This window comes from Oryctolagus cuniculus, chromosome 1, assembly GCF_051225735.1.
Source record: "Oryctolagus cuniculus isolate XC-2025 breed Fujian yellow rabbit chromosome 1, ASM5122573v1, whole genome shotgun sequence".
Classification (NCBI taxonomy): Eukaryota; Metazoa; Chordata; class Mammalia; order Lagomorpha; family Leporidae; genus Oryctolagus; species Oryctolagus cuniculus.
The window spans coordinates 4393171-4403853 of NC_142867.1; the positions used below are offsets into that span (position 1 = coordinate 4393171).

Here is a 10683-nt window from a genome sequence, read left to right on the forward strand (position 1 = left end):
AACAGGTGTGTGGGAAAATGTTCAGCATCCCCAAACCGCAGAGAAATGCAGACAAAGCACAGAGGGCGGGGCCGTCTCCTCCGCATCGGGCAGGGTGAGAGGAGACGTCCCTGGCCTGCTCTCCGTGAGAAGCCAGGTCAGTGCCACCCTTGTAGAAGACACCGGGGAGGCTGCCCAACAATCTAGGGCTAGAAGTGCCGTGGACCCAGCAGTCCTACTTCTGGGTTTGCACCCAGAGGAACTGAAGACTGTGTGTGGAAGAGCTGTCCACTCCCGCGTACATTTCAGTGTTACAGTAGCTGAGAAAGGAGAGAAGGCGGAGCATCCCAGCTGGGGTAAGGAAGATGCCACACACACACCCAGAAATACTGTTCCACCTTACAGCAGGACACTGCCAACAACAGGGGTGACACTGGAGGACGTTTTGCTCAGTGAAATGGGCGAACCCCACATGGTCCCACTCATACATGGGCACTTCTGGAAGCTGAGGGGGTTGCGGCAGTGACCGGGGCCCGGCACTGGGGCACATGGGTTAAGCCACCACTGGAGAGGCTGCAACCCCTTGCCAGAGTGCATGTTGAAGTCCTGGGAAGGCAGGGGATGGTGGCTCGAGTACCACGTGGGAAACCCGGACAGAGCTCCTGGCTCCCGGTTTCAGCCTGGCCCAGGCCTGGCCATTCCAGTCATACAGGGAGGGAGTGAGCCAGGGCATGGAAGATGTCTGCCTTTCACATGAGTACATGAGCGCATTTGTTAAGCTTTATTTTATTTATTTGAAAAAGTTAGAGAGAGAGAATCTTCCAATTGCTGGTTCACTTTCCAAATGGCTGAACAGTGGGGGCTGGGCCAGGCTGAAGCCAGGAGCCAGGAGCTTCCTCTGGGTCTCCCACGTGGGTGCAGGGACCCAAGCACTTCCGCCATCTCCCCCTGCTTTCCCAGGCGCATGAGCAGGGAGCTGGATCAGAAGTGGGGCATGACAGCACTGCAGGCTGTGGATTAACCTGCTACACCACAGTGCTGGTCCCATGACTGCCCCTTTAAAACTAAGGGCCAGGGGCTGACGCTGCGGCACAGTGGGTAGAGCTGCCACCTGCAGTGCCAGCATCCCATATGGGTGCCGGTTCTAGTCCCGGCTGCTCCACTTCTGATCAAGCTCTCTGCTAATGGCCTGGGAAGGCAGCAAAAGATGGCCCAAGTGCTTGGGCCCCTGCACCAGCATGGGAGACACAGAAGAAGCTCCTGGCTCCTGATCAGCCCAGCTCTGGCCATTGTGGCCATTTGGGGAGAGAACCATGGGACGGAAGACCTCTGTCTCTCCCTCACTCTGTAACTCTAGCCAGGAAGAGCAATGTGGAGATGGGGAGGGGAGCAGGGCCCCACCTTGGGGGGCACTGTGAAGTGCCAAGGGCCTCGGTGAGGGGACCAGGGGACGCCCCAAGGATGGGTTAAGACTCCATTCCAGGCTGGGGGCGGGCTGGAGCCGTCTGATGTGTGGTTTCCAACACTCCTGCAGGCAAGGGCACCAGATAACAGGGACCACCAGCATCCCAGCCCCTCCCTGTCCCTCCCTCCCATGCGCCCCCTGCCTGCTAGCGCTCCCCCAGCACCCCCACCTCCCACGCACCCCCTCCTCACCCCACACCCCTTTTGTCACCTCCTGCCCTCCAGGTGGGAGCGGGGCCACATGACCGCAGTAAAAATAACTCCCTCTGGCAATGTGCGAAGGGGGCAGGGCAGGAAGCCGAGCCCCAGCACTAGTGGGGGCTCTGGGCGCCGCAGCCCCAGTCCGGCTCAGCAGCCCAGGCACACACCTGCGCCAGCAGCAGCAGGGAGCCCAGCCGGTGGGGCAGGCACCCAGCTGGGCGTCCACCACACGGGGGCCCCCAGCCCTGAGCTCTGTCCTCAGGACCCCTCTGCTGCCTGCCACCCCAGCGATGCCTCTTCGTCCTGCCTTGGGGGCCCGGTGCACTCCTCCCAGCCCCAGTCCTCACGGGCTCCCCTGAGCCCCGCCCTGTGGCTGAGCCCATGGCGGGCGCGGGGCCGGCGGGCCGGGGGCGGCCGCAGCGGGTGAGCGTGCAGGAGCACATGGCCATCGACGTGAACCCCGGGCCCATCCGGCCCATCCGCCTCATTTCCCACCACTTCCCGCGCTTCTCCCCCTTCGCTGAGCCTGCCCGGGGGACCCCGGCCCCCACCAGCCATCCTGCGCCCCAGCCACAGCCTGACCCGGAGCCAGAGGGAGACTCGGACGACAGCAGTGAGTAGGGGCACAGCCCTGCCAGCCGCGTGGAGGGGCAGGGAGTCGAGGTAGGGGCTGACCCTGCTGCACCTGCCCGCAGCTGCCCTGGGCACCCTGGAGTTCACACTTCTTTTTGACGCGGACAACAGTGCCCTGCACTGCACAGCTCATTGTGCCAAGGTGAGGATGGGGAAGGGGTCTTGGGGACCAGGGGCTGGGCCACAGGCTGCCCCACGTCCACTGTCTCTCCCCAGGGCCTCAAGCCACTGGCCTCGGGCTCCGTGGACACCTACGTCAAGGCCAATCTGCTGCCAGGGCCCAGCAAGGTGAGCTCAGACCCAGGCCCCGCCCCACTGCCCCCTCCCAGGCCCAGGGAGGGCTGGGCGGGTGTCTGGGCCCAGAGGCCCTGACCCACTCCTGGCCCCCAGGCCAGCCAGCTTCGGACACGCACCATCCGGGGCACGCGGGCACCTGTCTGGGAGGAGACACTCACCTACCACGGCTTCACCTGCCAGGATGCCAGGCACAAGACCCTGCGGTGAGGGTCCCACTCAGCCACAGGGGGCAGGGGTGTGGGGAAGAGGGAGGGCTTGCGGCTAGGGCTGACCTGCGGGGCCAGCAGGCTGTGCGTGTGTGAAGACCCCCGCCTGCGGCCCCGGCGCCGCCCACCTCCCCTGGGGGAGCTGCGGGTGCCCCTGAGGAAACTGGTGCCCAACCGAGCCCGGAGCTTTGACGTCTGTCTGGAGACGCGCCAGCCGGTGAGCGGTGGGCACCGGGGTGGGGTGGGGGTGGAGCAGGGAGGGGCCCTGGGCGGCCTGTGCGTGTGGCAGAGGTGACCCGGCTCTCCACTCTTTCAGGCCAAGAGACCCAAGAGCCTGGACACCGCCCGGGGCATGTCCCTGTATGAGGAGGTGGGTAGCACAGCCGGATGGGGCGGGGGTGGTGTCGGGGTTTCGCACGGGCCCTGCAGGCTCTCATAGCCGGAAAACAGCCAGGCTGCTGATGCCTGGGCAGGGTGGGGCCAGATCTCCCTCTGGGGCCCAGCCTGGCAGAGACCTGCAACCCGGAGGCACACGTGGGTGCTATTTTTCTGTGGCCCAAGATGGGAGAGTTGGCAAGGTCAGAGAGGCAGAAGGATTGGGCCTCCAGATCTGGCCCTGGGGCAGGGTGGGCGGCTCCCGGGCTGGCTGCCCCCTCACATGCTTCTCAGATTAAGGCCACTGGCCCTGCAGCTCTGGGGAAAGGGTGGGGTGCCCTGCCCCCTAGTGGGGCCACAAAGGTGCTGCAGCCCAATTAGCTACACGCAGGCTGCGGAGGCTACAATGTGGGCATCGCTTAGCACCTGCGACACCCCCTCCTGACCCGGGCCCCCACTGCACCCAGCGAGCCAGAGGACCGGCTGGGAGCCAGGAGGCCACCTCCCTGCAGAGGGACTCCCCACCGAGTGAGAGAAGCACCCGGCCTGCTTCCTCCCCCAGTCCTGGAGCTCTGGGGGCCCAGTGTGGTCTGGCGGAGGGCGGAGGGGTGGGCTGTGCACCTGAGGAGGCCTGTGCAGCCTCGGGTTGCACAAGGTGCCCTGGGAAGCTCCTGGAACAGCCCTGGTACCCAGAGGCCACCAGTCCCCTTCCCGTCAGTCCTGCCGACCGTTTCCCTCCCGGGCACCGGGCAGAGCCACTGCCCCCCACGGTCATCGCAGCCAGGCCATTTTGTAACTGAAGCCTGCACACGGTGGGCTGGCGGGCTGAGCCAGCCACCGCCCCTCCCCCGCCCTCACGCAGCCAGGCCTTTTGTAGTTCTGAAACACGCTTGCACGGGGAGTGGGGGGGCGCCGTGGGGCTGAGCAGGGCCTCCACTTGCAGGAGGCGGAGGCGGCCCGGGAGGAGCGCGGGCGCGTCCTGCTGTCCCTGTGCTACAACTCGCGGCGGGGCGGCCTGCTGGTGGGCGTGCTGCGCTGTGCCCACCTCGCCCCCATGGACGCCAACGGCTACTCGGACCCCTTCGTGCGCCTGTGAGTGTGAGCGGGTGGACAGGCGGGCAGCTCCTGGCCTCGGCAGGGCCACACCTCACCCCGCCCCCCCCCATCAGCTTCCTGCGTCCAAACCCGGGGAAGAAGTCTAAATACAAGACCAGCGTTCGCAGGAAGACCCTGAACCCCGAGTTCAACGAGGTGAGCCGGGCGGGCAGACCTCGCCAAACCTGGCCCCGAGCCAGCCTCTGCCGGCCTGAGGACCCGCCCCCTCCTGCAGGAATTCTTCTACGCAGGCGCCCGGGAGGAGCTGCTGCAGAAGACACTGCTGGTGTCCGTGTGGGACTACGACCTGGGCACCGCCGACGACTTCATCGGTGAGCGGGAGCTCGGGCAGCGGGGGAGCCGGGGCCCTGCCGGCTCCTGACCTACGCCTCGTCCCCCGACAGGCGGGGTGCAGCTGAGCAGCCGAGCCAGTGGGGAGCGCGGGTGGCACTGGCGCGAGTGTCTGGGCCGCAGCGACCACCGGCTGGAGCTGTGGCACCCACTGGATGGCGCGCCCCCCCAGCTCGGCGACTAGCCTGGAGGCCGGCCCCCAAGCGCCCGGACGTCTCGGAGCTGAGCAGAGCCCAGGGCCTGCCTCTCCCACTGCCCCAGCCACCAGCCCGTTCCCAGGGTGTTTCTTCTCCCCACCCCAGCCACGAAACCAAAATAAACATCCCCTTCAGCCAGACCGCAGCCGTCCTTCCTCCAACCATCGCTGCACCGGGCAGGCTGGGCCCTCTTGACCCAGCTCCCACCTCCCAGAGGCTGGCACCAGGCCAGGCCCAGGACTGGCCTCAAGCCACACTGCCCAGGGCCCCACACGGGACCTTGCCTCTCCCACCCCAGCCTGCTTCTGCACGGAGGGAAGGGTGCCAGGATGCTCTAGACTGAGACACTGACCCCGGGAGGCCACGTGCAAACCCTAGACTGAGACACTGACCCCGGGAGGCCACGTGCAAACCCTAGACTGAGACACTGACCCCAGGAGGCCATGTGCAAACCCTAGACTGAGACACTGACCCCGGGAGGCCACGTGCAAACCCTAGACTGAGACACTGACCCCGGGAGGCCACGTGCAAACCCTAGACTGAGACACTGACCCCGGGAGGCCACCTGCAAACCCTAGACTGAGACACTGACCCCGGGAGGCCACGTGCAAACCCTAGACTGACACTGACCCCGGGAGGCCACGTGCAAACCCTAGACTGAGACACTGACCCCGGGAGGCCACCTGCAAACCCTAGACTGAGACACTGACCCCGGGAGGCCACATGCAAACCCTAGACTGAGACACTGACCCCGGGAAGCCATGTGCAAATCCTAGACTGAGACACTGACCCCGGGAGGCCACGTGCAAACCCTAGACTGACACTGACCCCGGGAGGCCACGTGCAAATCCTAGACCCAGTGGAGTCCGGAAGGAGTGGCTGAGGGCGGCGGGATCGCAAGTCAGAAGTCACAAGGGCACGGTGGGCGGCACTCGCTTTATTGCCCGGCACTGCAGGCAGACGGCGGAGCCGCGGGTGGGGGCGGCGCAGGGGGGCTCAGGAGGCGGCCTGCCGGGCCTGGTGCTGCTGGGCAAACCGCTGCATGCGCTCCTCGAGCTCGGGCCGGAAGTGGCGGATCAGGCCCTGGGGTGGGAGAGGCACGGGGTGAACCAGAGTCCGAAACTGCCCCCGCCCCCGGACGCGCAGCGACCCCCGCCCAAGGGCCGCGCGGCGGGCACGGCACCTGCACGGGCCAGGCGGCCCCGTCGCCCAGAGCACAGATGGTGTGGCCCTCTATCTGCTTGCTGATCTCCCACAGGGAGTCGATCTCGGCCGGCCGGGCGTCGCCGCGCACGAAGCGGGCCATCACCTTGTTCATCCAGTCCACACCTGCGGCACAGCCGTGACACGGGGCTCAGGGGGCGAAGCCGCGCCGAGCAGCCCCCGCCGGCCGGGATGCTCACCCTCGCGGCACGGGGTGCACTGGCCACAGCTCTCGTGCTTGTAGAACTCAATGAGGCGGGCGATGGCTTTCACGATGTCCGTCTGGGCGACAAAGGGCAGTGGGCAGGCGCCGGGCCTCAGCCCCGTGGCACGCCGTCCCCTGGGCCCTCCCGCCTCCCCGGGCGTCCCCTGACCCCACCCCAGCAGCCTCGTTCGTTCCCTCCTCGCCCCCTCCCTGGCGTCTCTGGCCGCGGCCCCACCCTCACCGAGCGGTCCATGACGATCACCGCGGCCGTGCCCAGGCCCGTCTGCGCCTGCACCAGCGCGTCGAAGTCCATCAGCACCGTCTCACACACGGACTTGGGGATCAGCGGGGTGGACGAGCCGCCAGGGATCACGGCCAGGAGGTTGTCCCAGCCGCCTGTGACACCCCCTGGGCCCCAAGGCAGTCCCCAGGACGGACGGTCAGGGTCAGGGTGGCACACCTGCCCAGCCTGAGCCAGGGCCTCTGCCAGCCCTTGGAGCCAGCCCTACCCTGAGGCCCTCCCGCCCAGTCTCTGTGGGCACCTGCCGCTCCCTGCCCCCCGGCCTCACCCGCGTGTTTCTCAATCAGTTCCTTCAGCGGCACGGACATCTCCTCCTCCACGGTGCAAGGGTGGTTCACGTGGCCAGAGATGTTGAAGAGTTTGGTGCCCGAGTTTCGCTCTCGGCCAAAGCTGGCGAACCAGGCGCCGCCACGGCGGCAGATGGTGGGGGACACGGCCACCGTCTCCACGTTGGCCACGGTCGTGGGGCAGCCAAACACGCCTTCAGGGAAAGGGGAGGGGCCCAGTGGCTTCCTGGGCGGGGGCTGCCAGGCTCTGCTTCAGGGCCTCGCTCCTGCGGCAGGGCCCCGCCCTAAGGGCAGTCGGGGCTGGGAGCGCCCGCCCACCCGCCGCCCCGTGGCCCCACACGGCCGGGCCTCACCCACGTCCGCGGGGAAGGGCGGCTTCAGGCGCGGCTTGCCCTGCTTGCCCTCGATGGACTCGATGAGCGCCGTCTCCTCCCCGCAGATGTAGGCCCCGGCGCCGCGCACCACGAACACGTCGAAGTCGTAGCCCGAGCCACAGGCGTCCTTGCCGATCAGTCCAGCCTCATAGGCCTCGCGGATGGCCACCTGCGGGGCGGGAGGGAGGGCTCTGGCCTCACGGTCTCGCGGACGGCCACCTGCAGGACGGGGTGGGAGGGAGGGCCCTGGCCTCGCGGCCTCGTGGACGGCCACCTGCGGGACGGGGCGGGAGGGCCCCTCCCTGCGCCGCCCCCGCTCACCTGCAGGTTGGAGGCCTCGTTGTAGAACTCGCCGCGGATGTAGATGTAGGCGGCGCGGGCGCCCATGGCGCAGCCCCCCACCAGGCAGCCTTCCACCAGCTTGTGCGGGTCGTGGCGCATGATCTCCCGGTCCTTGCAGGTGCCCGGCTCGCCCTCGTCCGCGTTCACCACCAGGTACTTGGGCCTGTGCGGGTCACAGTCAGCCTGGGCCTCCACCGCAGGGCACCCCTGCCGCCCCTGCCTGCTCGCCGCGGTCACGGCCAGCTCCCGGCCCCACCGTGGCCAGCGCTGACCCCGAGAAGGCCTCCGTTCGGCTCCCCGCTCTCCTGGAAACAAACTGCGGGCGGCCAGAGCGGCCTCGGCCTCCGCCCCATTTCCAGGGCCGGCAGCCGCCGGGATGGCCACGCGCGGGGACCCCAAGGTTCACGAGGGCCAGGAGGCCGCCCGGGGCTGCCCAGGGCTCGAAGCCCAGGTCTGCACCCGCGTCTCCCCACAGGAAGTCCAGAGAGCACCCCCAGTCCACCGCGGCGAGGGCACACACGCACCTGCCGTCCGAGGGCTTGTTCATGAAGCTCCACTTGAGGCCCGTGGGGAAGCCGGCGCCCCCGCGGCCCCGCAGGCCGGACGTCTTGATCTCGCCCAGGATCCAGTCGGGCCCCTTCAGCAAGATCTCCTTCGTCTTGTACCAGTCCCCTCGGCTCTGGGCGCCTTTCAGCCTGCGCGGTCGGGACGGCGGGCAGTGAACGGGGCCCGGACGCGGCCACTGGGCTCAGCCCCCACCCCAGCTCACCGGGCTCAGCCCCCGCCTCGGCCCACCGGGCTCAGCCCCCGCCCCAGCTCACCGGGCTCAGCCCCCACCCCAGCTCACCGGGCTCAGCCCCCAGCTCACCGGGCTCAGCCCCCGCCCCAGCTCACCGGGCTCAGCCCCCACCCCAGCGGGCTCAGGCCCCTGCCCCAGCTCACCGGGCTCAGCCCCCACCCCAGCTCACCGGGCTCAGCCCCCAGCTCACCGGGCTCAGCCCCCACCCCAGCGGGCTCAGCCCCCGCCCCAGCTCACCGGGCTCAGCCCCCAGCTCACCGGGCTCAGCCCCTGCCCCAGCTCACCAGGCCCAGGCCCTGGTCCCGGCTCACCTCCAGTCGTGGCGCCCGTACAGGTTGGTGAAGATCCGGTCCTCATCCTTCAGCGAGCCGAAGGAGGTTTTCTTGGGCGCCGTCTGGGGGTCAGAGGGTCGGGGGCAGAGGTTCGGCCAGAAGCTACGGGTTTGCAGCCGGGGCCCCGCCCCCAACCCTCCCCGTGCCCCCCGCGCTCAGCATCTTACACGCGGGGTCCCAGTTCCTGCTCACCACAGCCCAGTTACGGAGGAGCAGACCGAGGCCGGGGTGACCGAGCTCACGGAAGGTCACAGGGCCAGAGCGGCAGGTGGGCCGGGAGCCCCGACGCCCCGTCCACCTCTCGGTCTGCCTCTCCTGCGGCCAAGACTGGGTGCGCCGGGCCTCAACTCTCACTCTAAGCAGGACGGGCGGGGGAGGTCCACTCGAACCTCACTCCCGACGTCGCCCCGTGGAGGCACCTTTCCGCCACTGCGAGGGGGCAGACCCCGGACGTGGGACCCCGCGGCGCGCCTCCTCTTCCGCGGCTGCAGTCCGCATCCGAGACCCAGGCTGCGGCGAGGCCGGAGGGGCCGCGGGGCCGCGAGCACAGCCAGCCCCCGCGGCGGCTTCCCCACAAGGCGCCACACAGCCCAGGCACCGCGCGCTCCGAGGCGCGGCCCGGGTCAGGCCGGCTCTCACCGTGTCGCCGCTGAACCGCACGGAGACCCGCGCGGGGAGCGCCCCGCCGAGCAGCCGCCGCGCCACCAGCATCGCGGGGGCCAGACCGTCACCTCCCGCTGTCACCTTCACAACACCGAGGCTCAGGAGCGGGCGCGACGAGGCTGCCGCGCGGCGCACAGGAAGAACGTCACGCGCCCAGGCAGCCTTGCGCCTCTCCAGCTCCGCCTCCTGTGGGAGGACAGGGGGACCGGAAGTGACTTTTGGCGCGGAGACTCCTGGGAGTTGTAGTCCTTTTGGCCCTGGGCCCGCCATCTTCCACCGTGGGGGCGGGCATTCGCCAGCAGGCTGGTCCCTCCCGCGCTGTGACGTCCGCAGTGCCTCCGAGTGCTCGGGAAAGGACAGCTCGTTACCCGCGGAGAGCCGGGGCGAGTCTTCCGCAGGCAGGAGCTGTCAGCCGAGGGCTTCCCCGAGGGCGCGCGTCCAGAGCCTCAGCGGGGCGCGGCCCAGCACGGAGGCGGCCGAGGGCACTGCCACCCTTTGTCGCCAGGCTCCGGCCCTGGAGGCGCCTCCGCCGCCTTCGGAGTCCGGCCCTGCCAAGCCGGGCGTTGAGGGCTCGGGGTGCCCTGCACCGGCCCCGCGTGCGGCCAGCACCCCCATCCCCTCTTCCCGGCCGACCCCTCTGTGGCCCCTGGGTGGCCGTGCCCTCCCGCGCTTGCCCCTCTCGGAGGGGACGTCTTGGGCCCCAGCTCGGCCTGTGTCCCCTTGGGATGCCAGCTCTCTAGCGATGTGCTTGCTTCCCCTGCCGAGCCCCGGAGCCTCACTCCAGCGTCCGGAAGCGCCCTGCGCGCGGCGCATCCATGCCACCAGCGGCCCGGTGGATGCAGGCGCGCTCCCCCGAGAGACCCCCGCTCTGACCACGGTCGCCCCTGCGGGTAGGGCAGCTCCCAGCCCCGGGCCTCCGCTCCGGGCCGGCGGGAGGCGATTGCCCGGGCAGAGCCGGGGATTACACAGCTAATCCGGGGCTGAGTCCATGGATCCCTCCTTCGAGGGGGGAGAAGGGGGCAGCATGGAGCCAGAGGGTGGGTTCCTTCCTCTTGCTAACTGGGCCGAGGGGACGCCGGCTGCAGGGAGAAGCAATGGCTGGGGCAGGATCCCCTTGTCCCCCAGGGCAGGCTGGGTGCCGGGCGTTTGCCGTGTGTTAGCCCCTTAATCCTCCCACACCCAGGGTGGGGTAGTGGGGGCCCCTGTTCAGAAATAGTGACTCAGAGGTGCTGGGTGGCCTGCCCAGGTGGGCACAGCTGCCGGACCTGGGCCTGAGGTCTCCTCACCATAAAACCCCCCCCCCCCCCCGCCTCGGTCCACACCCACCCTGTGCCCTGGCTGTCCGGCACCGCAGGGGTTAAGGAGGCCCCTCTGCCTGG

The 10683-nt window shown here is 68.9% G+C and overlaps 2 protein-coding genes across 4 annotated transcripts; one reads left to right on the forward strand and one right to left on the reverse strand.

The window, feature by feature from the left end:
- The first annotated feature begins 1462 nt into the window (after positions 1-1462).
- Positions 1463-4938, forward strand: LOC127486373 (double C2-like domain-containing protein gamma). 3 transcript variants are annotated; one of them, XM_051830221.3, is made up of 10 exons: positions 1463-2257; positions 2340-2419; positions 2494-2565; positions 2668-2777; positions 2862-2997; positions 3097-3150; positions 4099-4247; positions 4325-4406; positions 4486-4582; positions 4655-4938. In XM_051830221.3, exons 1-10 carry the CDS (start codon positions 2026-2028, stop codon positions 4783-4785), a joined length of 1143 nt encoding a protein of 380 aa, XP_051686181.2. In that variant the 5' UTR covers positions 1463-2025; the 3' UTR covers positions 4786-4938. The 3 variants fall into 3 exon arrangements, 2 of the variants coding, with proteins under 2 accessions (XP_051686181.2, XP_089170934.1); XM_089314808.1 differs by having other exon boundaries at positions 1725-2257; positions 4502-4582; XR_016222187.1 differs by lacking the exon at positions 2862-2997 and having other exon boundaries at positions 1761-2257; positions 4502-4582.
- Positions 4939-5715: 777 nt separating this feature from the next.
- Positions 5716-9394, reverse strand: NDUFV1 (NADH:ubiquinone oxidoreductase core subunit V1). The gene is made up of 10 exons (XM_051830220.3): positions 9281-9394; positions 8621-8703; positions 8035-8205; positions 7490-7673; positions 7148-7337; positions 6776-6988; positions 6448-6614; positions 6202-6283; positions 5982-6127; positions 5716-5881 (listed from the first exon to the last, which is right to left on the reverse strand). The coding sequence occupies exons 1-10, from the start codon at positions 9350-9352 to the stop codon at positions 5795-5797; spliced, it is 1395 nt and encodes a 464-aa protein (XP_051686180.2). The 5' UTR covers positions 9353-9394; the 3' UTR covers positions 5716-5794.
- Positions 9395-10683: the final 1289 nt, after the last annotated feature.

Bases quoted from the DNA above. Each gene is read 5' to 3' on its own strand.
- LOC127486373 (XM_051830221.3), top strand. From the start codon at position 2,026: ATGGCGGGCGCGGGGCCGGCGGGCCGGGGGCGGCCGCAGCGGGTGAGC. The intron at 2,258-2,339 runs GTGAGTAGGGGC...ACCTGCCCGCAG, and splicing joins GGGAGACTCGGACGACAGCA to CTGCCCTGGGCACCCTGGAG. The intron at 2,778-2,861 runs GTGAGGGTCCCA...CGGGGCCAGCAG, and splicing joins GCCAGGCACAAGACCCTGCG to GCTGTGCGTGTGTGAAGACC.
- NDUFV1 (XM_051830220.3), bottom strand. From the start codon at position 9,352: ATGCTGGTGGCGCGGCGGCTGCTCGGCGGGGCGCTCCCCGCGCGGGTC. The intron at 7,338-7,489 runs GTGAGCGGGGGC...CCCGCCCCGCAG, and splicing joins ACGAGGCCTCCAACCTGCAG to GTGGCCATCCGCGAGGCCTA. The intron at 5,882-5,981 runs GTGCCGTGCCCG...CTCCCACCCCAG, and splicing joins GGGCCGCCTGGCCCGTGCAG to GGCCTGATCCGCCACTTCCG.